Source organism: Paralichthys olivaceus, chromosome 17 (genome assembly GCF_024713975.1).
Source record: "Paralichthys olivaceus isolate ysfri-2021 chromosome 17, ASM2471397v2, whole genome shotgun sequence".
NCBI classification, from domain to species: Eukaryota; Metazoa; Chordata; class Actinopteri; order Pleuronectiformes; family Paralichthyidae; genus Paralichthys; species Paralichthys olivaceus.
The window spans coordinates 11,147,604-11,171,035 of record NC_091109.1 but is presented as its reverse complement, the minus strand read 5'-3'; the positions used below and the strand labels follow the sequence as shown (position 1 = coordinate 11,171,035).

Sequence of the window (23,432 nt, the reverse complement as noted above, 5' to 3'; positions counted from 1 at the left end):
GCTTTTGTTTGCATTATAGCGAGAGTCATTTTGCAAATTTAATAGCTCAGGAACAATTGTGTGTAATCACTAACAGCAGACAACAATATTTACCCTGGCAGGGTCCCAACTCTGAGAGGCATTTAATTTCACGGAGGCCCCGTCGAATGATAAATGCATTTTGTGGAAGTAAATCATTGCACCAATCAACACAGCAATGAGGTATAAAGTTTAGTGATATGCACAGAAAAAAGAATTATAAGAAAAAACACTCGACTTGCAGGGGAGGACACACGGGGGTGGGCCTATAAAGACTGTCTCCAACGACAAACAACAAAAATCAAATCGAAAATTTGCATTATCTAGGTTGTTTGTCATAATAGTCAGGAGTCTTATCAGTGGCATAGAGCAAAAGAGATTTATTACACCTATTACTTTAGGGAAATATGTGTACTATATCAAATGCAGCGTTACAGTGGATAGATCGAATAACATCACTAAGACACTGGTTTACTAAGTGTTTATTTTTTCTTTAATCCTAATGAAATAAAGCTTAAACTCTTTTATACCTGATTGTCTCCTTCTATGCAGCCCCCTGCAAACCTTTCCCAAAACCTGTCCTCGTACTTATGTATCTATCTTTTAATTATCTCTAGAACCCTTTGTCCATGGACATCCTCATCCTATCCAGTTAACATGGCTGCCAACACTGTACAGGTGAAATGAAGGCTATTTCTCACTTGGGCAGCTTGACAAAGAAACAACAGTTAATTGAATTCTCCCAGTACTGTAAATCAGCAGGACTGGAGTCATGACGGCGAACAACTCCAGCACATGGGTGTGACCGAGCAAGATCTTTCGCTTTTACCTTCAGACACAGGCGGATCAATTATATATTGAAAAGAAATCTGAGAAAAAAGACCAGAATAAATGTGTAACATTACAAAAATAAAGAATAAAGACAAGTCATAAAATAGTCATAGAGCCACCCACTCCCAAACATTTCCTCCCCCATTAAAGAGACTATTTCCTCCAATTCTGTGAGATTCTTCAGAATAAACTTGCTCAATATTTTCGAAGTCCTGATAATATGCTGCTGATGTGCCTAAAGATATATTACGTGATTTTTGAAACCTAAAGAAGCCTTTAACTCAACAAGATACTCCACATTCCTCATTCTAATGCAGGGGACAGACTGATTTTCTGATATTCCCCCTCTAAAATGACAATAAGCCTAAAATTACAACGTAATTCTTGTAAAATTGAATCCTTATTCTCAAATCTCATTTTTTTCCCATGGAGAGGCACAATTACACTGTGCTTCAGCTCTATGCAGTGGTTGAGGTTCGACCTCCGAGTCTTTGCACAACTCCTCAGTCCCAAAATTCCACACTTGTCGTCATTGTTTCTGTTTTACAGTCAGTTTGGGAACAGTGCGGCGAGTGTGTCAATAAGAGATGCCCTGCGGTTGTGTGTCCACAGGGGACGTCCTCATACCAGCCTTTCACTTTTCTTCAGCTCTCAGTTAGAGTTACCTTTCAATTGCATCAGCCACACTGAGAATGCCACTACAGGAGAGGCCTCAGTGTAGCGGTAACATGACAGGAGCTTTGTACAAGGATTAGTTTGTGTTTCAAATACACACCACGAGGACAAATACTTTCCTTGCATGTGCACTCTTAAAGACAATGCATTTGCACGTAATCACCTTGCATTCACTTACGTCAGCAGAGCACTTTTGTTAGAGGACGTAGTTTTAATTAGAAAGTCTGAAAGCTTCCTTCTGCCAGCTTTATGAAATATTTCCAGTCAGGACCTTTTGACACAAGTGGCCAGCACAGCAGATGAAGAGCTGCTAAGAGCGTTTCACTTCCCTCTTTACTAAGTAGCTAAAGGACACACACACACACGCTTGCACACACACACGATAAATGGCCAGTGGACAGGTATGGTCAGGGCCATAATGAGGCTTTGAGAGGTGAAAATAATTAAAGAAGCTGCGACACTTGCTTTTCTGCAGTTGCAGCATAATAAGCAGCGAGGGAAACCACCCACCCTCTAGACATAGTGTTGAATTCAGCAATTTTTACTCTGACATGAATGTACAGCTAAACTGGGGCAATAAAGCAGACAAACTTTAGACTGACTGGACCTAACTAGGAGAAGGGGACTCGGTCTTTGGTTCACGAGGGCGGGCTGAGAGAAAATGGAAAGTAAAAGACAGAGTGGGGAAACAGGTGGAGAGGAAGGAGATCTTTCAGCACCTTTGGTGGTGTTTTGGCGCAGTGAGGTGCAGATGGAACTGCTCACTCGCTGCTTTAACACCATTGTCTTATTGGCCCTGCACAGTTGGCAATGATAGGAAAAAAACAGGCAAGGTGATATTACCAGCAGACACACCACAATTCATATTCCCAGCCAGATCAGTGTGTGTGTGTGTGTGTGTTTGTTTGTGTTTGACCTAGACCTAGCTGGTGAAAAGGTCAAGGCTGTCCATCCTCAGTGCCTGGTTTCTAGTCTTATTTACATGCTTTGAGTGTTTGAGTCTCTGTTGTTTACAGAACCTCACTAAGAGAAAATCATCTGAACATATTGTCGCTGGTAAGTTGGAAGCAACTTTTTCCTTCTCCTGCCAGAGCAAAATAACCACAAGCATCTAAACCTGAGTGGAGTGAATGCAATTACTGTTTTCTCCAAACCCCAGAACCACTATCTTGGCTGGAATCAAAATCCTGTTATTTAGTCTTTGATGACTTGGCAATTCTAAAAACACTGGGGCTTTTCATGCGCCCAGTTTGTAGGGAATGAAAGCAAATGAAAAGAGATACGTGAAAATCACGTTGCCGTCACAAATGAATCAGCAGTCACGCACATATCTTGGAGACATGTAGGAGAGGTCGCTCGAGGCTAAATTTCACTTGGGTTGAGATTAATTGTTCATGGAATCTGGTTCTTCCACAAAGGGGCTTTTTGGTGTTTTTTTAAGAAGTTCTGATTCATGCTTCCCATCAATGCAGCAGGAAGAGTTCTTGAGCAAAATGATTATGCCACTGATATAACTTATAATTTATTGCGCAAATGTAACCCTACGTATTGTTTTGTGCAGAAATGTTGAGCGTGCACATGACATGACATTTACATGGACACCAATACTGCACAATAGTCTGAATAACATTTCTATAACAGAACGTTGATTTGCACAAGCTATATTCTTTTTTGCTTAAATATACTATATTTTCAAAATATATCTATGTGCTTGCAAAATATATTTTTCTATTCTCCAAATCTGCAATTGCTCAGTCAGGAATGAGGAACACATATAAGCTAAGAGCAAGAAGAATTTGTTAAATGTGTTCTGTAATGTAGTGATACTATTGTAAAGTGAATGATTAGCATATCCGAGTAAACAGCTGAAACGTGTTGTCGTTAAAATGTGATTATTTCAATATAAGTACATCATCTAACCCAGAAAAACTAGAAAAGAAATGATGCATCGTTTGACACTTACATTGACTGAGCTTGAACTTTGGTAAGTGCAATCACTACAGTGGAAATCCCATTTCTACCACTGTACTGGAGCACACACAGCCCGCCCCTGGCAAGCCGTGCTTAGCGTGTGGAAGCTATTTCGTGATATTGAAGCAGAGATGTTCCTCCTCCCCCTGGCAGAGGGTGAAGACAGAGACAGATGGGATCTTTGGCTCGAAAGGCCACCTGGCTGCATCCATCCAACCAGATCAGAGCTTCACTCTCTTCTCCCTCTGCCCTCTGACCAAGCGTTGCCCGTTGAAACATTGAGCCGTAAGGGGAGAGGTCACACTAATAGCCCCACTCCATCTTCTTTCTCCTACATGATTTCCTCCATCTTGGCCCATCATACACTCTCACTCTTTCTTTTCCTCTCTCTTATCAGTCTTTCTCCCTCTGTTGGTGACACTTTGGCCTATTGATCTGCCTGAAGAAGAGATCATTAGTTGATCCACGCTGCCACAGCAATCAGACCCATGCATGGATTGCAGCAGGTAATCACCATAAGTACACACTGGTGGAAACCAAAGCCTTATGCTCAACAGGGGACACTGGTGCCATTTTTTTAAGAGTGTCCCAGGGATTCCCTAATCAATACAATTGATCAGGACATTTAGCTGATTGGGTTGATGACAGTGTCTCACTTCCTTGTCGAGACACTCCTTGGTTAGACTTGTCTATGAATGAGGACACCAAACACCGAGACTTACAGAGAAATGTGGAGTTAATCAGTGATTTCCCTGAACCCCGGAGCAGAGCATTCACCAACCTGTCACACTCTGTTTTTATCTCAGAGTGTGCTGTCATATATATAACTGTTCCTGTGACCACATATCGACAAAATGTGCTATTATAACCGTACGCCTGGAAAACTGATTTGGTGGCAATTTGCTGTAAAGATATCTCTATATAATGTACGGAGGCCAATAACATACCTAAGATAGCATTGCTCCCGGCAAAGATGATCTCCAGTACAGCATCAAACTAAACTAACCACTTCTCTAGCATATATTAGCATAACGAGGCTAAAAGTTTTTCCTCCTCCAGAGATCAAGCCAGTGTTGAAGGAAGAGATGCCCTCCTGTCCAACTCTGTTATTTAGCATTTAAATGCCATTTCAGGGAATTTTAAAAACCACCTCAACCTTTCCACATAAGCACCAACTGTATGTGATATAAATCCACACTAAAGGGGAATTCATACTGTATAAATGGATCAAATTGTAAATATAACATTGGAGTCCTATTTTCTGGTCAGTCAGAATTCTGTTGTTGAAGCTATGTTGGAATTACATGAGGTCACAGTGAAATATAGGTAAGGGAATGTCCCTGTGTCACACTGATGCCATTTTTCACACTGAGGCATGCTAATAGCACTCTGGACACCAAGTTAAGAGCGGTCACTCTGCCTCATCTCCTGCGTCGATGGCTGAGTTCACAGAGAGGATGAGTCTGCAGACTGAGAAATACTGAAGGTGAGAAGACAACAGGGTCAATCCATGGGAACACGGCCCCACTTTAACACCATTAGGGAAGACTACAGCATCTGGGGACAGCCGAAAGTTGTTCTCTCTATGTGAGTGTTTTCTCTTGTATTTACATCCTATTCTAAATCTTCTTGTAATGCATCCATCCATCCATCTTTACTACATATTGTTTGAGGGTTGCACGTGGAGGACTGGAACCCATCAAAACAATCAAAGAGGTTGCCATAAAATAAATTCAATATTTATATAGAATTTGTTGTAAATTCTCATGACTCATTTTGGATTTGGGTTAGGCTGTGTCAACAGGATTTTGCACCTTAACGTGCACTGCATGCGTTGCATCCTATGAACATCTACTTTCCTGTGTGACAACAGCATGAGTGTGCTTGGCTGGTTCCCACTTCCAGCCTCGCATCCCACACCTCCTTCACTCCTCTGCCAGACCCGGGTGTGCATTCTTAGTCAGGCACTTGGCCAATAAGGCACATCCACAGAAAGCGTCAGTCCGCGGGCCTCAATTTTCACCCCAGCGTGTCGACTCCGCACCCAGTGGCACTTTTCAATTAAACAGGACGGAAGGCGAAGCCGGGTGTGATACTAACGACCTTTGTGTCAAACCTCGGCTGTCACTGACACACTGTGTGCACGCAGGAGATTTCACTCATAGTTCCTTTTATTTACCTTTTCTCTTCTGTTTTTTTGCCTTAAAAGAGAAAATTCCTTTATTCTTCCCCCACAAAAAGGTCAAAAGAAGCGAGGGCCTGGAAGGAAAAAAGCTTCAGGAACTCGTTTCATTCGAGCAGAGTGTACTGTACTCTTCACCACCTTTGAGTTGAGGATCCAGCCTGTGGCCATGATGCTACACCTCATGGTGTGTGCATGTGCAAAGTTAAAGCTGACAATATCACAGCATTTCATGGTTTGCTGAAGCAAATGGAGGATGGAATCAACTCAGACTATTGATTCGGGGAATGTTTGCGCCAACAATCACACAAACAACAAATAGTTCTGAATGACGGCCCGAAACACTACAGGGAAGATCAAGTGCCCTTACAGTCAATGTGACGGTACTTTACCAACATAATAACACCTGTCTCCTTTGTTTTTATGAGATTTTGCCATGGTTGTTGCTGTGGTAATTATTATAATTTCCCAAACAGGCGTGCAGATGTAAGGTGGGATCAGGTATTCATAGGACACAGCTGCTGTATTTTCACAAAAAAACAGAGAGTGTAGCAATAACAATCATAGCTTGGCAGAAATATGGAGTTTACAATTTCATTATATTGACTTGCTGCCACATGCAATGACTCAAAATCAAAGTCAGGCGTTAATTCTACAGCAGAGAAACCACTCCATTACATTTACCTCTGTGTCGTGGTCCATTTATAACAGCAAAGGTAGTGTAATGAAACACAGACTCAGAGGAGAGGGGCTGATTTGGTTAGAGTTCCTTTATTGTCTTTAAAGAGGTAAAACGCCTCAGAGATTTATAAGTAAACACTATTTGCTGGGAGGAAAATATACATCCCACATCAGTGGGAATTGTGTATAACCTGCTGGAGTGTGCATGTGTATGTGCACACAACTATGTGTGGGTACTGCGGCATGTGAGCCTCAGCATGTCCCAAACTCCACACGTCTGGCCTTCATGATTCAGTAATTTAGCTGGTCTAGATACTCTAGACATCAAGCTGTCAGTCAGGCCCTGCCGGCTGCGTGCTTCCTGACCTTGGAGAGCCGATCTCAGCATCTGTCCTCCAACCACAACTGTCACATCTCACACACCAGGCAATATGTCTGAGCCCATCTGAAATAATACATAGACGGAGATATAGAGGGGAAACGGCTACTGTCAGTCAAGCCTGCCGAAATACACCATCAACACTAGTGGAGGATAAGTGAATAGTATATAATCACTTGACTATTATTTATGTATTGTCCTGATTCAAACTAAATGGAGGAAATGAAGTACACAGACATTTTGGTTGGAAGTGGAAAGTTGGATGTAGAATAATGTGTCAGGGACAAGCACCGCTGCTTTCAAAGTGAATTTTGTGACATTTGATCAAGGTTAACTAAGTCTTAACTCAACATTGTCAGTGAACAAGGTCACTTTGTTACAAACAAAACAGACAGAGCCAGTACTTTCTTCTTCCAATTTGTCTTGAGATATATCTGATGTGCTTTAATGCGTTATAGCAATAAAACAAAATACATTTCCATCTTCAGTAAATCAAGGATGTAAGAGAAGAAAAGGAGGACCAGATACACAGATACTGCAAAAAGACTAAATTGAACTGTGTCTGAGCAGCACGCCCCTGGATTTTACTTCAGAGGTGCTAAGTTCTACCTCAGTGCGGCACTGTTGTGTTGCTGTGATGAATACAAACCCATCTCTGGTTGCATCAGAAATTAAAATAAAAGAATTTGTGTTGGTTTATAAAGATGAAGACCTGTCACAAAATATCACGCGGGTTAATGAGGGCAGGACTCAGAGACAGCCTGAAGACATAGAGGAAAAGGAACTGACATTTTCTTGCTGCAAGACAATCCGAGTCAAAGATCTGAGGCTCCTCTGAGCTTCGGCTGTGATAACTTAGTGCTTTAGCACCCACACCACCCCCACCCCTAAAACTTTTCCACTTGGCTCATTTGACTCCCACTCCGCAGGATGAGATGAGCGCTGGGTGCCCTTGAAGTTTCAATGCCAAGAAACTTTTCCATCAGTGCGCCCACAGTTGCCGCTTATGATCACAGCAGCATTCTAAAAAGCCTGGCATTGGAAAAGCAAGTGAAATAAATAGGCCAAACTGAGAGGAAAACCCAACCAATTCGAGAACATTTGATTTGGGATTGAGGAGTAGGACATGATGAAAGGGCGAAAAAAGAGAAGGGGAGACAGAGGGAGAGAGTGTGTCAGGGGCAAGCCCTATTGATCTGGAGGCTTAATTAACCATCAGATGCCTCTGACACAGGCTCTGATCTTCTGTGATCAGTAGCAGAGTGGCACCACTCTGGGGGGAATGGTTGGGAGAGGATGGGAGAGAAACAGGAGAACGTATGGGAGAAGGGTGGAAAGGGACAAAGTGTGGAGCACTGACAGATTACAAATTTGCTCCGTCCGTGCGGAGGAGGGGGAAGTGGTAACAGGGTGGGAGGTGAAAGACGAGGAAGACTGACGACAAGGAGATCGTGACGAAACAATTGTGAAAGGCTGAGTTGGGAGAGAGGAAAATGGAGTGATAGGGTAAAAATCTCAAGAGGAAGATGAGAGACGGAGGGGAAAAGTGTGTGTGTGTGTTTGTCGGGATAAATGCGACTGCACTGCATCATCCTTAACAAAGACTACCCCCCCCACAACGATGCAATTACCTTCCGCGTCTTTCTGTATGCATATGTGAAAGGTCTGTCGATGTTGAGATGACAGCAACGACAGGCCGAGGATTGAATTGCCAATTCTAATACACCTGGAGAGCGGAGATCTTAGCCCGCTGATGTCAACTGGGTAGAATGGGAATTGACCCGAGTGAAGCCAGTGGGGAGAGGATTGAAGGTGGGGAGGATTGGGGATGACGTTAATCCCTGAGAGGTTTGGGTAGTGGAATAGCATAACCTGGGATGCAGAGGCTTTGAAGGCGATGCTGACACAGGGTTTAAGGGATAGAATGTAGCGGAGGCTCTTCACGAGGGATTGGGTGGATGTTATAAATAATCATCAAATCGTAAATTTCAGAGAGCAGATCTCATGAGGAAAATATACCCGCTGAGCACGGGGTTAGCAGGTCAACTTCCCATCATGGTGAATGGCTGTAGTGACCAGCCAAATTGTTGAGTCATCTTATCTAGCAGTAGTTGAAAGAGACACAGAGGGAGAATGAAATCAATGACTCACCAATACGTCCCATCACATTAGAGCGTGGTGTCGACATGTTGTCCAAGTCCTCAATGGTTTCGTACAGTGAGTGGGAGATTCGGCGCTCGTGGTTGTCCAGTAGCGAGTTCATAGATTGCTCTAAAACTGGAGGGCTGCCAGGGGCTTCCTACAGAGACCAGGAAGGAGATTAAGAGTTAGGGCTCATTAATAGGTGCCAAACAATCTATCATCTATATCACCTCATGGGCCTAATTTAAAATGTTATAACAGTTTGTTTGAAATATATTCATGAATTTAACTTAAGGTTTGAGCCACTAATGGAAAAAATATTTTGAAGGATTTTAACCCATTTACACCAGCTCCAACATATATGCATGTATATAACTTTAGGCCCTGATGTGACATTTGTGTGTTTCTCTTTTTAGAACAATGTCATCACTTTCAAGATGTGCAACATATCAAATACATTGCGATTTGCTTAAATACTCCCAGGAGAGGAAAATGCATCATGGGTAATGTAGCTTGATGGTTTCTAGCACTCTTAGCCTGCATAAGAGTTTTTAAAGTATGTTTGGCTGATAATCTAAGCGAACAATGCTTAGGTTTCAGAGTGGTTTACTAAACCTTAGATTATAACAACATAATTTATGAACATAATAATCCATGTGGAATAAACTAAGACTAATACGAGGCTCCAGTCGTGTTTTGATTATTCCTGGAACATTTGTTGTATCGCTGTAATAATCATTGTCATTCAATCGCCACACAGAGTCCAGAGGTAAAATAAAGTTAAGCTGTATAAAATCTTTTTTTATCTTGCTCCAGTGGGAGATTTTAACAGTCACGTGCAGATTATTTTTGCAGTGTACAGGCATCATCTAAACTGGAATGTATCTGCACAAAGACACAGTGTCTGCTACAGTATGACTTCTAATGTGATGCCATCGATACTCTGAAAACATGGAACAGGGACTTCAGCATCCGACTTGGCTTACATCCGTATTTTCCGGTTCAGCAGTGTGAAACGGCTCCTGCAGACGTCTGAGCAGGATAAAGCTCCATAGATTTCCCATAGGCCAATAGACAGCTGTCTCTAACAATGAGCCCAAGTAAATGGACCAGTGACATTTGCCATGTGGTCGATGTGCCACACTGCTGCTTATTGAGCTCACCATACACTCGTAGCACGTGTCAGTCTTGACAAGGGGACATGGTTTGCTGTTAGTCTTTGGGTTTGGGACCACTGGGTCCCAAGCACACTGTCCAGGCTTCAGGAATCAATAGTCTGTCAAATGTGATATTTTTAGGGTAGAGACGATGGCGCTACCACAGAATGAGTCAAGGGATGGAGAGGAAAAAATATCTCAAATCCACGTGCGGAGGGTTAGAGAATAAAGCTTGGGCCTTGGCCTTATTTCCCATAATGCTTCACAGCAGCTTTCGGGCAGCCGGGGGATCCACTGGAGAAGAACTCCCTGTACAGGACCTATTACAGACAGCTCCCTCACAGCTAGATAGTCTTTTGTAGTTCAACTCTGTATCTCAAGCATAGTTTAAACTAGGAGGCCCTGGCTAATATTGATCTCACAATACTCCACTGGCTCCTGGCCAGGAGAAAGGGGGAGTAAACAGCAGGACGACAAGAGAACAGGAGGAAGATGAAGAGAGAGGAAACTCCCTGCAACCATGGTGGGGAGTGTTTGGTTAACGAATGTAAAGAATAACAAGAAAAAGAAGGATTGTGGGGGTGTAAAAGAGCTGAGGCCACAGTGCAGTGTGGGTACTGTCAAGTCGTCTTCTTGTGGGAGTAGTGCGTCCTGGGAGATGCAAACCAGGCTAGAAGGACTTACTGCCTGTTTAATATAAATGAGAGATTTAATGAGGTTGGGAGCGCAGGACTTTATCTGGACCATGTGCTGATAAGAGCAAGGAGTGAGAAGGGAAAGCAACTGCGTGTGTGAGTGAGAGTGTGCATGTGAGTGTGAGCGTGCATGTGAAACGGGGGGGCTGGGTCAATTACAATCACAGGCACAGCCACTGGCAGCCTTATAATAAAAAGCATGTCCCTGGATGATTCTGACTCAACACGGTTCAAATTGTTTAAATTAAGATTTATTTTACTCACTCCTCTCTCGTCTACTCAACTCGCCGGACTTCAGATCTGTGCGGAGACTTGTCGTGAGCTAACAAGAAGTAAGATGGAGGGTTTCAGATAAGAGGCAGGGAGATGTGTGGACACGGTGGAACAGAAGGCTGAGAAACCAAATGATATGAAAACTACGTACAGGGTGTGTCAAGTGGAGTAGATCTCTGAGAGACACTTGTGTCACCGTCTGCCTCTATCTCTGACAGCTGAACAGGCTTATTCTAAAAGTATTCATTGGATTCTATAGCAAATAGACTTTGGGACCACTTTACATACAGGCAAAATGGCAGCAATTTAATCTTTGTGTATCCAGTATTAATTAAGTCTGCTTCTATGCATGCTAATGCTTCAGCACACTGTGGATGTTTACTGACGTGTTAATGTTTACTGACTGGCCCAACACTGCATGACGAGCTGTGACATTTTTATGAAAAATGTGCACCCAATGCTGTCCCCCGTTAATCAGTCTTCAACACATTCCACTTTCTTTTCATAGGGTAAAATATTCTGATGCTCAAGAACATGATGGTAGCCTGCAACAGAAGCAGCGGGTTAATAAAAGGGTAAGCAGAAAACAGAGTGTTAGCCATTGCCACAATTAACCACAGCATTTCACGAGGTTATTCATACCACATGATGAGAAATTACATAAGGATGATGTCACTCCTACCATATGATCCTATAATTATTTTACAATATGTATAAGCTTCAGATCATGTCTATAGTCCCATAAGATGCAGAGATAACAGAAAGAATGCATTTTTGAAATATGTATGATGCAATTTTCTGACTTCATGACATCACTCATGAGTCACTATCATCTGACTCTCAATGTATAATTCAAATTATGCGATTAATTGTATAGACCTATGAACTACCAAGTCTAGAAGTTGATTATCTGGATCAAGTAATATTTCCACCGAACTTAATGAAGATATTTTCACGTATTTTATTTGAGTTATTTGGTCCAAATGCACAAACACGGGGTGCAAACAATACCCTGCTTGTGTTGTGTTGACGCACTAAGTAATAAATCAGAAAACCCATAAAAGAAAAAAATAAACTGCCTTGTGGTATCAAAGTGTTTAAACTGCTGCGGTTTCAATCCCTAAACAAAAGTAGCACAGAGTTAGATCAGGCATCTTATTTGTCCAAAAGTGGATGTGTTCCTTTAAGTCTTCCAGTGTCAATGACGAGATTTGAGGCCTTTCTTAGCCCCACTTCTCATCACCTCATCATCTGCTTAATCTGTCTTAATCTAGTCATTTTCAGAGTGGATTATTCTGTTGACTGAGGGAGAGGGCAGAGCACCGTGACTCACACGGAGCCCAGTCAAGATCAGTTGCTGCTCAGTGGCTACAGACTCGTGAGGCATCACTGTGTGTGTCTTCAAGGTGATGCTTTTACAGTATGTGTCAGTGTTGCATTAGAATGTGTGTGCGTGCATGTGTGTGTCTCTGTAAATGCACTTGTGGTAAGTGCAGACTTGTGCACAAATGTTTTAGTTTTTTTTCGCCAGTGCATCAGCATCTCTCTGACCTTGGAGAGTCAGTGAAGGAGAAGAAGCTGTATGTTGACAGGGTTGGTCTTAAGCTGTCAACTAAGGCTAATAATATATAGTCCATGGCCATTTCCTGGCCTTCTATCCTGGTCTCAGCCTGTTGCTCTGGCCCTAATCCAGTCAACCTTCACTATAATGCTGTAATTACAATCCATAAGCTGCTGCATCCTGCCACAGGCACAACTCACCTCTCTGCTGGCTAGACTCCCCACTTTTATTAGCCCCTCACATCCACCTAGAGCCTCGTCTAATGCGAGGGCTTCCCTCACAGGTGGACTCCCAGGGAGTTTAGGAGGACTTGGCAAAAAACTTTACCTTCAAACTAGCAGGAAATGGAAGAATAATTTATATTTCAATGTTCCACCAGCTAACGAGTACAACAAACCATATGGAAACAAGACTTAGAATCTACAACAGGCTAAATACTGTTCCATCTTATTTTCATCTCTTCAGTAAGGATCTCTATTTCTGATTATGACCTGTTAAATTGCAAATCATCCTATTGATCAGGGATTTAACAGACTAGATGAGCAGAGGAAAATTCAGAGAGCAGGCGTTTCTTGCATAAACAGAAGTAGCTAGAGGAGAAGCTTGAGCATAGGAAATGTGTCAGAGTGCAAGTGCACATTTTGAGAACAAGCAGAGCAAATCCAAACACAAGCAGGGTTATGTGAGTTTGAACGCAGTGTTTGCTGTCAAGTGCTCTTAAGGCACATCAGTATTGCAATAACATCATATGCCACATTGCATGAACTATGCAGGGAAGTGAAAGGGATATGTATATGTATGATTATTCACATAAAAGTTGATTTCGCTCAACAACACGTGTCTTCAGACACTAAAGCACATACTTCACCTCTGCAGTCCTCAACTGTACCGAAGCAGCCCACTCAACCACCAGATTCAATATATTATTCTCTCAATTGGTCCCATTGAGTTTCCCCTGCTACTCCTAAACGAGTTAGTCCTCAGAGAGTCGGCCGGGAATGAGGGCCCGGCAGCACTGGAATTGCATTTCTGTTGCTCTGCGATGTACTCTCCGCAATTTAGTCACTGCTTTATGACAAACTACATTTCCCAGACTGCACTGCTCCCCGCTCTGGCTCTATCCTCGTTTTCATGAATCACTCCTATTTACTATGACAACAGGGGAATTGCAGCTTTTCGATGTCATGATGAGACTGGACTTCTGTCCGTATTACGCTGAAGGGGTGGGGTCACCACAGATTTCCATCCCTTTCTCGTGCCTCTGTTGTTGGGCCAGCAGCATCTCAATGCTTTAAGGTCTCTCCCAGCAGTGGTCAGCTCAATACTAATAAAACCATAATTTACTCGGGCGGGGCTCTGATTGATAGCTCTCTCAAGGCTCTATCGATCAGCCTTTCTCTTGCAAGTGAGTGTCTTTTGTTAGGGCCGGCCACTTCCTTCCCCCTTGTCTCTTTGCATAAACATTCTCTTAGTGACTAACGGCAGCGGTATTGGAATGAATCACAAACACGGGCCATTGGCATGCTGAGCAGACTATGTGTGTGCTCTTTTAGATACACAATAAGCTGTTATATCTACTCACTGCAGAGTTAACTAAGCTACTGTGACCGAGAGCTTCTTTGAAGGAATAACTCTGGGGTAAAAGCATGGGATAGCATCTCTGCTGCTTTGATCATCCTGCTGTACCCCCTGCTGCTCCTCATCAATAATAAAACAGTGTTCTAGCTTACCCATTACCTGACCATGTTCCATAATGGTGTAGCTGTAAAACAGAAGAGTATTAGGTAAATTATGACCCGGAGTCCAGCGTCATTACGAAGCAAATGGCCACACATTAAACAATATCTTGGAATTTCTTTTCTTCTTCTTTGTGAGACCTCGTCATATGTAAATTACATTACTTTATTTCCACTTGCTGCTTTGTGTTAATATTAACTCATGTCATTGTGTCAACCTAAAAATGTGTTCACCCCCCACCTCCCCCTTCACGCTGACCTGTCATCCTTACGCATCATGCTGTCAGGAGCCTGTCACATTTCTTGAATTTAAAAGACTGACGATAATTAGATGTCATATATATCAAAAGCTCAGCAGTGTCGTCAGTGATGGACGTATTTGTGGTGCATTTGATGAGGAACAACAAAACACCGGTGGACATTCCCGTAAATGTGCTCCCAAAAAAACAGGAAACCAAAAAGATGTTTGTCAGGTGACTACATGCACTGGAACACTGCTGTGGTTTCCTGTCCCACATGGTATTTACATAATTGGGGTTGTTGGACTGGAAAGTCTTTCAAGTGGTCAAACGAGGGCGAATTTCTTTACATAAAAGCTTTACATTTATGTCTTGGGGTGTTCTTCACGGAGTGCTGAGACAAGCGAAAAAATACAGAATGTGGAAGTGAGATATATCTTTATTTCAATAAATGGAATCAAACAAATGGGGAGGATCACTGGTAAAGCGGAGAACATCCTTAGGCAGAAGCTCTGTCTCATGAATTATCATGAGAACTGTAGGGCTGCGTTTTTAACCGTGTAAAAATAGTAATCTGAGAAATTCGAGGTGTAGGATGAGCCAGGTAGTTTGCTGGCAAACGCAGACACCGAGGATGAGACAGGTTTTGTGGTGAAAGTGTTTTTGTTGCTCTGATTAATGCAGTGTTTTGCTGGCAAGCTGCAGTAACACTGTCAGGAAGGACCAAAAAATAAGAAAAACCCAGTCTGCAGAGGATCTCTGTCATGAATAACATCAAAATGCACAGAGAGGCATACGGGTACATCGTGTGATGAATTTCAAATGAGAGATGAAACCCAGCCAAACATGCTTATCATCAGCCTGTCTGCTTTTAGATGCCGCTGTGATAAATACTGCTTCTTAGAAAAGTCATGAACTGCTGCGGCTGCTGCAAATACAAACATTCACTGATCCTATAAGTTCATAAAAAGGAGAGATGAGAGGGGATGCATGTTTTATGAGCTCAGATGTATTGATTCTTATTGGAAAAACATTACCTCGAATGTCCCACTCTATTTAAGTTTTCTAATCATCACCTTTTATATTGAAATAAGTTTTGATGATATCTCACAGTATGCCGATGTCTTTTCTTTGACTCAAGTGTAGTGCCTGTTCGAAACCTGCCTGTTACGAATGGACTGTTTACTCTGAAAAAGTAATGAGGATGAGTATTTGAAAAATGCAAAGTAAAGACAGACTGCAGGACTCAGTCCACAGAATCCTGAAGCCGTGCCTCCGCTGCGGCACAAAGTTCTGTGCTGTTCCCGTTATCATGATGATCTGCTCTCATGATCGACAACGTCACTTGCATTGATGAGTTTCAACCACTACTGCTACAGTCATCCGTTGATTTAAATCTTATTTATATTGACTGTATAGTGCGTCCAAATTCCACATTGCACTTCCTTGGTCTTGAGATATGCATTGCACATGCAGAAAGACTGACAATAACTAGATAGACGAGAGTTAATTTTCCGATGGATTTAAATGTTTTAAACCAGCAGAAGTGACGGGAAGAAAGTTGAATAATCTGTATTTATTATTATCCTACATCAGGGTAATAAAATAAATCTAACACTGACATTGAACATTCAGAGAGAGGTTTGTGAACTGACAATCACATCATGCACTTAAAACAAAATGAAAATGAAATGAAAGACTAAGGCCACATTAAAAAAAGAAAGAATTATGGATGTGAAATTACTTTTCATAAATTTAATTGCTTAAACACATGTGCGCGTACATTAGTGGAACTCAGATACAGATGAGAAATTATACAGTCTCTGAAGCAGCCATGCAATTACAAGGCTTCAGATGGATTGGCAGTGACCAATCAAATCGCCTGATTATCTGGGGCAGAATGGTGGTTTTTCAAACAGGGGGTGGGGGGTGATGGCAAAATTGTGCTGGTACAGAGTGTCTGTGTGTGTGTGTGTGTGTGTAAATCTGTGTGTATGTTCAAATGTTATTAACTGTACTTTTTCTACCTCTATCTTTGTTCCCTGTTGGATTCAATATTAACTGTAATACAAGGTGTTGGCTTCAGGGCTGGTTTTTAAAAGCAGTTTAAAACAAGTAAAGCCGTTTTGCTACTAACTGATTTAACATCTTTTCTGACTTTGGATCTTGTTGCATTTGATTTACACACCTTCAAAATATTGTAACTGCATACTTGGTCAAGCCAATGTGCTTTTTTTTTGTTCCAAGGTCAGCGAAATAATCTTAACGAATTCATCTTAACCTGAGGCAGAGGCTGCTCATTGCTGCAGTAGACCAGGTACTCCACCATAGATGTGGGGTTAATCATGGGCCTTGTCTCTGCTGCTGTATGAGGATGGATATCCCTACAAGCTCTGCTGAAAGCAAATGGGCTTCTGGGAGAGCTTGTTCTATGTGTGTGTGTGTGTGTGTGCATTTCACATTTCCATTAAGGTGTTTTATTTTTTATAAATATATTTCAGGATCATTTTTGGCTAAAACATTTTTAATCACATAGACAAAACCAAATGTCAGTTAAGCTCCTTTTCCACAGGTCAAAAAAATCACTAACACCCACTAACTTCAGTCTTTTGTCTTCGATGGGACTGGATACCATCCAGTTAGCTGTTATGTCAAATGACTCCTTAGACACAGGATTTTATGAGCTCCATCCCCAATGATGGAAACAAGACACGCAGGTAAACACGTTAATTCTGCAAGATATCTGTGTGGATGCACTTTTGCAAACATCCACCCAACCAGTCCAGAGTTTAAACTACGAGAAACATCCCACTGCTCTGCTCTAACAAAGATGATCACACTTTAGCCCACAGTACCGAGCGATGACGAAATCAATGCAATTTTCATGGAGTGAGGTGGCCTGGATATGCTGCACCCATCTAAGTCCTCGCCTCTGATGCATTAGGCTGTACTGTTCGGCTCCTCTCCCCCCCCCCCCGAAGACAGTGATGGATCAGATTCATTTCAATGGTGGCCTCCAGTGCTCACTCCCATTCGGCTGGGTGACAGTGGCAAACTGAGGCTGGCTCCCCACAAATCTGCCTGCTGCCTGGTCAACACAGCAGGGCAGGGGGAGGAGAGGGGGGGTGGATGTAGCTGCCGAGAGCTGGCGTCGACACTTAACTCCTGTTTTCTTATTTGAGGTTTACAACTGACCTCAAATTCTTACAATCTTATCTTTTCTGGACTTTTAGTTGCTTTTCTATTCTCACTCTCACCGTCTCAACACTTCTTGAGGACACTGCAGCTTAAGTAATGTATGATTGCCTGTAATGGGACTTTAATGGATGAAATCCAAAATGCACTATTACAGCTCCCTTCTCCCTTTGTTTCACATACCCTCCATCTTTCTCTGCAACATTATCAATATGCCTGATTTTGAAATAAATGTCACGTTATATACAAACCTGTCAGAATTTCTCTCTAAATCGTCTCTTCAAATAGATCAAAAATGCAATAAACTTTAATGTAAAAGTGTCATTCTTCATCCGTCTACCTACAGAGTGATAACGCAATGATGAAAAATATATATTTTCAGTGTCTCTTGAGATGTGTTTGTCTGTGACCCCAGCTGTCTGCTCAGTGTCAGTCTGTCTACCTGTCTGCCTACTGGTGAGGGATTAATGAGGACAGGAGAGTGACTGGACCCAAGTGATAGGACTCACTGAACCTCGGGGCTAAACTTTCCCCGGAGGGACATGTATCCTCTCCCCCTAGTGTGGACATCGGGAAGGAGTGGAAAGAGTGGGGAGAAGGGATAAAGGCATAGTGGGGGGAAAAAAAAGATGAGGGCCTGCGTTGGAGGGACGAGTGGCTTTAAGCACCACTGAGACAACAAAATATAATCCAGGAAGTCTGATTTATGGAAAAGAATTTCATGGATTTGAAGGATTATAGGATGCCACAACACCGCACAGTGATTTATAATACCAGAGCAGTCAAATCCTATAAAAGTGAAGGATTTTACAGCGCCAATTATTTCATGTTGCGCCGAGATGATCTTAAGGTAAACATTAAACATGACAATACAAGGGAATCTAACTGTGAGTTGGATGTTACAGCTGAAGTTTCACTTTTATGAGGGTTTTGTGTGTTTGTTTTTGTTTCCCTGGTTCATGGCCATGAAAATAAAATGACAGACCTGAAAATGAGGGCTTGGCTGTATGGATTAAAGTTAACAGCGAACACAGAAGTGAGAACAATACTTTTTTTTGAGTTTTAGCAAGTTATGAGGAATATTTCTTTCTCAAATATATATTTCCCTGGTACAGTTGTTATTGCACTGTATGTATGTACAAAAACAGAACTTAACATCAGCTAATATACAAATGATGCTAATTTTTTTTACCAATTGAATTTTAACTAGTATTTTGTAACACTAGGAAAATCATAATTAATAATGAATAATAATAAAATGGTTAGATTATTTGTAGAGCACTTTTTTGATAAGGTAACAAAGTGCTTCATGGGGGATAAAACAACAATAAAATAAATAAAGATAAAAACTGAAAAAAGTTGTTTTTGAAAGAAAAATTATGAGAGCAGCCCAGAAGCTGTACAACGTCAATTTGAGTGATACCTGTGGAAATTCCACCTCAGTCCCTGTTGTGTTTATCCCAAGTTCTGCCTGAATGTGGGGCACAACAAGTTGAGGGGAAAGGAGGTGAAGATTAACATTGAAACAAGAAGAAAAACAAGCTGACGGGGCACCAGGGGGAACGATGCGGTGAAGAAGAGAGAGACACGGCGCTCGGAGGATGAGGGTTAGCGGGGAGGGTGAAGGGCAGAGTGGGAGGACGGGGGCTCAGCGTGGTGCTCCACACTGACACACAGCCACAGGACACACGCTCCAATTAGAGTCACAGCAACACTAATCAAACCTGATCTACAACCTCTGGCTGTAGGCTGACTGGACGTGTGTTGAAGTATTTACACTTGAATCCACAGTCCTGAAATACAGTCACACTGCACTTAGCATTTTACATTCAGCTAAATCATGTTTGCATTCACTCGAGGACAGAGATTCCTTTAAAATAAAATAAATAAACTAGGCTGGGATTATTTCTGTGTCACAATGGACATTTCATGAAGTTGAAATCCCCCGGCTTTCAATATTCTTCACTGTTGCCTCATGAAAAATATCCACCTAAACGCAATACATATTCCTTTATCTGCCTATCTGACAGTGTTATTTCGCAGGCCTGTCAATCATAGCTCAGTGAAGTGCTTCTTAGATATCATATCAAGGCCCACCGTGGGAAATATGAGACGTATCACCTATCTCGCACAGGAAATGGGACTGTTTGAAGATTTGCATGGTGGTGTGGTCGTTTCGTAAAGGTCCTCCTGTAGCTATCTCAAAGCTCTAAAAAAAAAACTATGGGGGACAGATTATGGCTCGTGGCAAGGTAGAAGAAAGCCACTCTCATTTATCATTCAGTGCAGCTGAATGTAGTCATCCCTCTTCTTCATTCTATATGTCTTCTACGTATTCACACGCAGGATTTGAATTAAAGTATGCATGTGTTTGTTGAGTGTGTATAAAGAGTATGTACGATATACTGAATGCATACACGGGAAGAGTGAATTGTATTAACAGATTCAAAATAAATTCTTCCTGTCTGTTAGGTTACCTCATTGTTCGTGGCCAGCCGCCGAGCCACGATGAGCTGGATCATCCCTCGCTTGTTGCCCTCGACAGACATGGATGTCCGCAGCGTCTCCATGGCCTCTTGGTTGGTCTTCCCGAGCAATGACTCGGCGTTCACTGCAATTAGCTGGTCATTGACATGTAAACGCCCATCCTGCAGAAAAACACAGGGGAGAGTTAGATCTTTTTGTCTTTAGTTGTTAACATGAACATGTTTTTTTCTGAAGCAGCTCTTGGGATCACACAAACCTTTTAATTCAACAGTGTCCTAAAAGACTCTGGGGCATTTATTAAGAACAATGATGTTTTTTTTATGGTTTCATAACCATATAAAGATGTATGTGTAAAGTGTATGAATTGAATTAATCACCTGATTCAAATCTGATGTAATTTCAAGGGAAAAGTGAAATATGACAGACAAGGGTAGGGCAATAAAATAATATCAATGAATATCACAATACAATTTCCATCAATAGCAATATAACACATGTTTTGCTCAATGCTTATGGTAGCGCAGTGGGGAGGTTTAACATAACTGATCTCCCTCAAATTTGTAAAATGTTTAGCTTTATGTCATTTCCTGCTAATAAAGATGAGTTTAAAACCACATCCTCAACTCAGAAAAACAAGAAATGAAAGACATAATTATGATTTTGGCATTTATCATAATAATTTTCAATATTGACTGAAATTAAGATTTTAAGATTTTATATTTTATCTATCTTTATCTTTATCTCCTTGTCCATGTCGCCCAGCCCTTTTACAGAGCATTGCTGCTACACGGTAAACATTCACAACATGAGTCTAATGCCACTTATAAACATGTGACCACTTAGAATATCACAAAGACACTGACTTCAATATGTTTACATGCAGCATAGTGACCCATCTTTGTACTTACCTGTAGGTCCTTGTCCAAACAAAAACCATGAATGAAATCAATAAAATCCATCAAGGAATGGTCAGATGATAAGTGAGTGGGAGTAAATACTGGCCTTGCTCGCAGCTCCTCCGTTTATAATGGACTTCACAAAGATGCCCAAGTCGGCGTGGTTCTCCTTGGAGCGGTTGCCCTTGACGCTGACACCTAGGCCTGCCGAGCCTGAATCGTTCAGTGGGATCTCAAAGGTCATGAACTCTCTTGAACCGTCAGGGGTTAACACCATGTCGTCTTCTTCTGGCTGCTTAAGGTAGTGAAGACAGAGAGAGAAGTTTCTTTCAGATCTGTTTTTATTCTGTTATCAGTTGGGCTTGAAGAAACAACAACTATTGGATTATTTGTGATTAATTATTCAAGTTACATAGAATCGACACTAAGGTTTTTAGGCAGTGACCATTAAGCTTTATAATCAAAGCAATAGCAAACTGTTGCTGAGCCCCACTGTTGCATTTCAATGCCTCTGAGAAGTATCTAACATTAACTTTGGTGAAGAGACAGAAAAACAAAGAGACAAAAAAAAGAGGAGAGTGGAACAAAAGTTGAAAAAAGAGCAGGGACGGGAAATGACAAGAAAATGGAAAGCAAGCGGGAGACAAGATAAAGAGGCGTAAGATGAGGGGAGCGGGAGAAGAAAGCAAATGGGTGGCAAGCATGTCACATACTGTATCTCAGGGCTGTCATCGTCAATTGGCCATACTGTCTAGCCAAGCGCTGCTAATTCCTCCACCGTCATGAGCTCGGTGTATTAACAGTGGGGACGGCGGAGAACTTTTGAGAACGGCAGAAAGCAATTTGATACTCAAACAACGGTGGCTTCCTTTGAACAACAGCCCTTTGAAGGATCATTTGTGACACGTTAAGAATGTGACCTTCTTTCCCCGTGCAATCCTTTCTGGAAAATCACCATAGTACTTTTGTTGGAGGGGTGTGCTACAGATCCTTTTTTTTTTATTTTTTATTTCAGCTGCCAGAGAGGATGTGAGAGAGAGAGCGTCTAATAGGCAAGGAGATCAACAGAGCTGGAAAATAGTCCATCAAACATCCGCTGCAGTCTCTTCTCAAACTATTTTCACTGGTGTCTAACCGAGAGCGTGTGTAACAAGTAACCAAAAGAACTTTACGTCTCACTTGCAGGGGTGCAGAGGTGTGAGAGAAAGCTAATAGTGTAGGGAAAGCAAGGGGGGAGGTATTTTCTTTCTTTTATAGAAAAAAGGACAAAACCTTGAAGGGACTTTAGGATTTTCAATATTTTCCATTCAAGTGCCTGTCAAAAGATATCTAAGATGGAGCCAAGATACTGTAGGTGTTGTAGTTTTAATGTTCATTATAACAGTTGTTCTATTCAAGTTTAACCAGCAGAACATTACACACTGTTTTTCTCTGTACATCTCAAAGTCTTCCACGCAGTCATATTGGCCTCTGGTAGTAGCCACACTGAGAACCACCATAGTTCTCTGGAGTTATGTGCTTTGTTCAAGGGCACACAAGCAGTAGTTGTGTACTGCTCATGCACGCTGAACATACCCCTGCTGTTGTAAACAGGTATGCATACTGGTGTAAAAAGAGGCATTTGGCTGTCGGTTGCAGAAAGAACTCGGGCTACGAATGAGAAGCAGCAATGGCGAAAAGCAACAAATCAGCAAAGGCAATATTGAGACAGATATGAACCAATCAACAAGCCTTGTCTATCACTTCGCTCGTCAAGACTAAAACTCAGCCCGAGAGTTTCAAACTAAAATGTGGCCGGCAGCGTTTCCATGCTTCTCTGTTTAAGCAGAAAACTCTGGAGTAGTGGGGACACCAGGTGTGTCCATAGCAGAATTTAACGTAGTGTTATGGATGAAGCCACACACACCCATTTATAATCAGCACATAAGAGTTAATAACTGTCCAGTCACCGGTTCGCTCGACAGGAAGCCTGAGTGCTCTGCTGTGCGACTGTGATTGGCCAGATTGGTTTACTGTACATGAGTATTTATTGCCATGGCAGCCAAATCCACATGACTGGAAATTAACCCCAGGAACCCACCGCAAGAGCTTTAAATAGACTCAAATCAATACATGCGGTTGCACGCACACACACACACACACACACACAACCAGATGGATGGCAGCCAGGTGTGTGCCCTTCACAGCTGCTTGGATAAAGAGTGAAGCCGAGGGAAGAAGGAAAAGATATAGAGTATAAGATGTGTGTTTTTTCTTTTTTGGAGGATGAGGAGTTATTAGGATGCAGTGGTGCGTTCAGGTGGAGGCTCTTTTC

The 23,432-nt window shown here is 42.0% G+C and overlaps 1 protein-coding gene across 5 annotated transcripts in view; it reads right to left on the bottom strand.

The window, feature by feature from the left end:
* The window catches only part of LOC109629692 (partitioning defective 3 homolog), a 323,260-nt gene that overhangs the window by 127,820 nt on the left and 172,008 nt on the right, over positions 1–23,432 (bottom strand). For 3 of the 5 annotated variants that reach the window (XM_069512787.1, XM_020087499.2, XM_069512788.1), the window contains exons 13-15: positions 21,225–21,413; positions 20,213–20,383; positions 8,889–9,036 (exon numbers count right to left, since the gene is read on the bottom strand). In XM_069512787.1, coding sequence (XP_069368888.1) covers positions 8,889–9,036; positions 20,213–20,383; positions 21,225–21,413 — 508 coding nt within the window. The remainder of the gene's footprint in view (positions 1–8,888; positions 9,037–20,212; positions 20,384–21,224; positions 21,414–23,432) is intronic. The other 2 variants (XM_069512786.1, XM_069512789.1) reach the window with 1 other exon arrangement.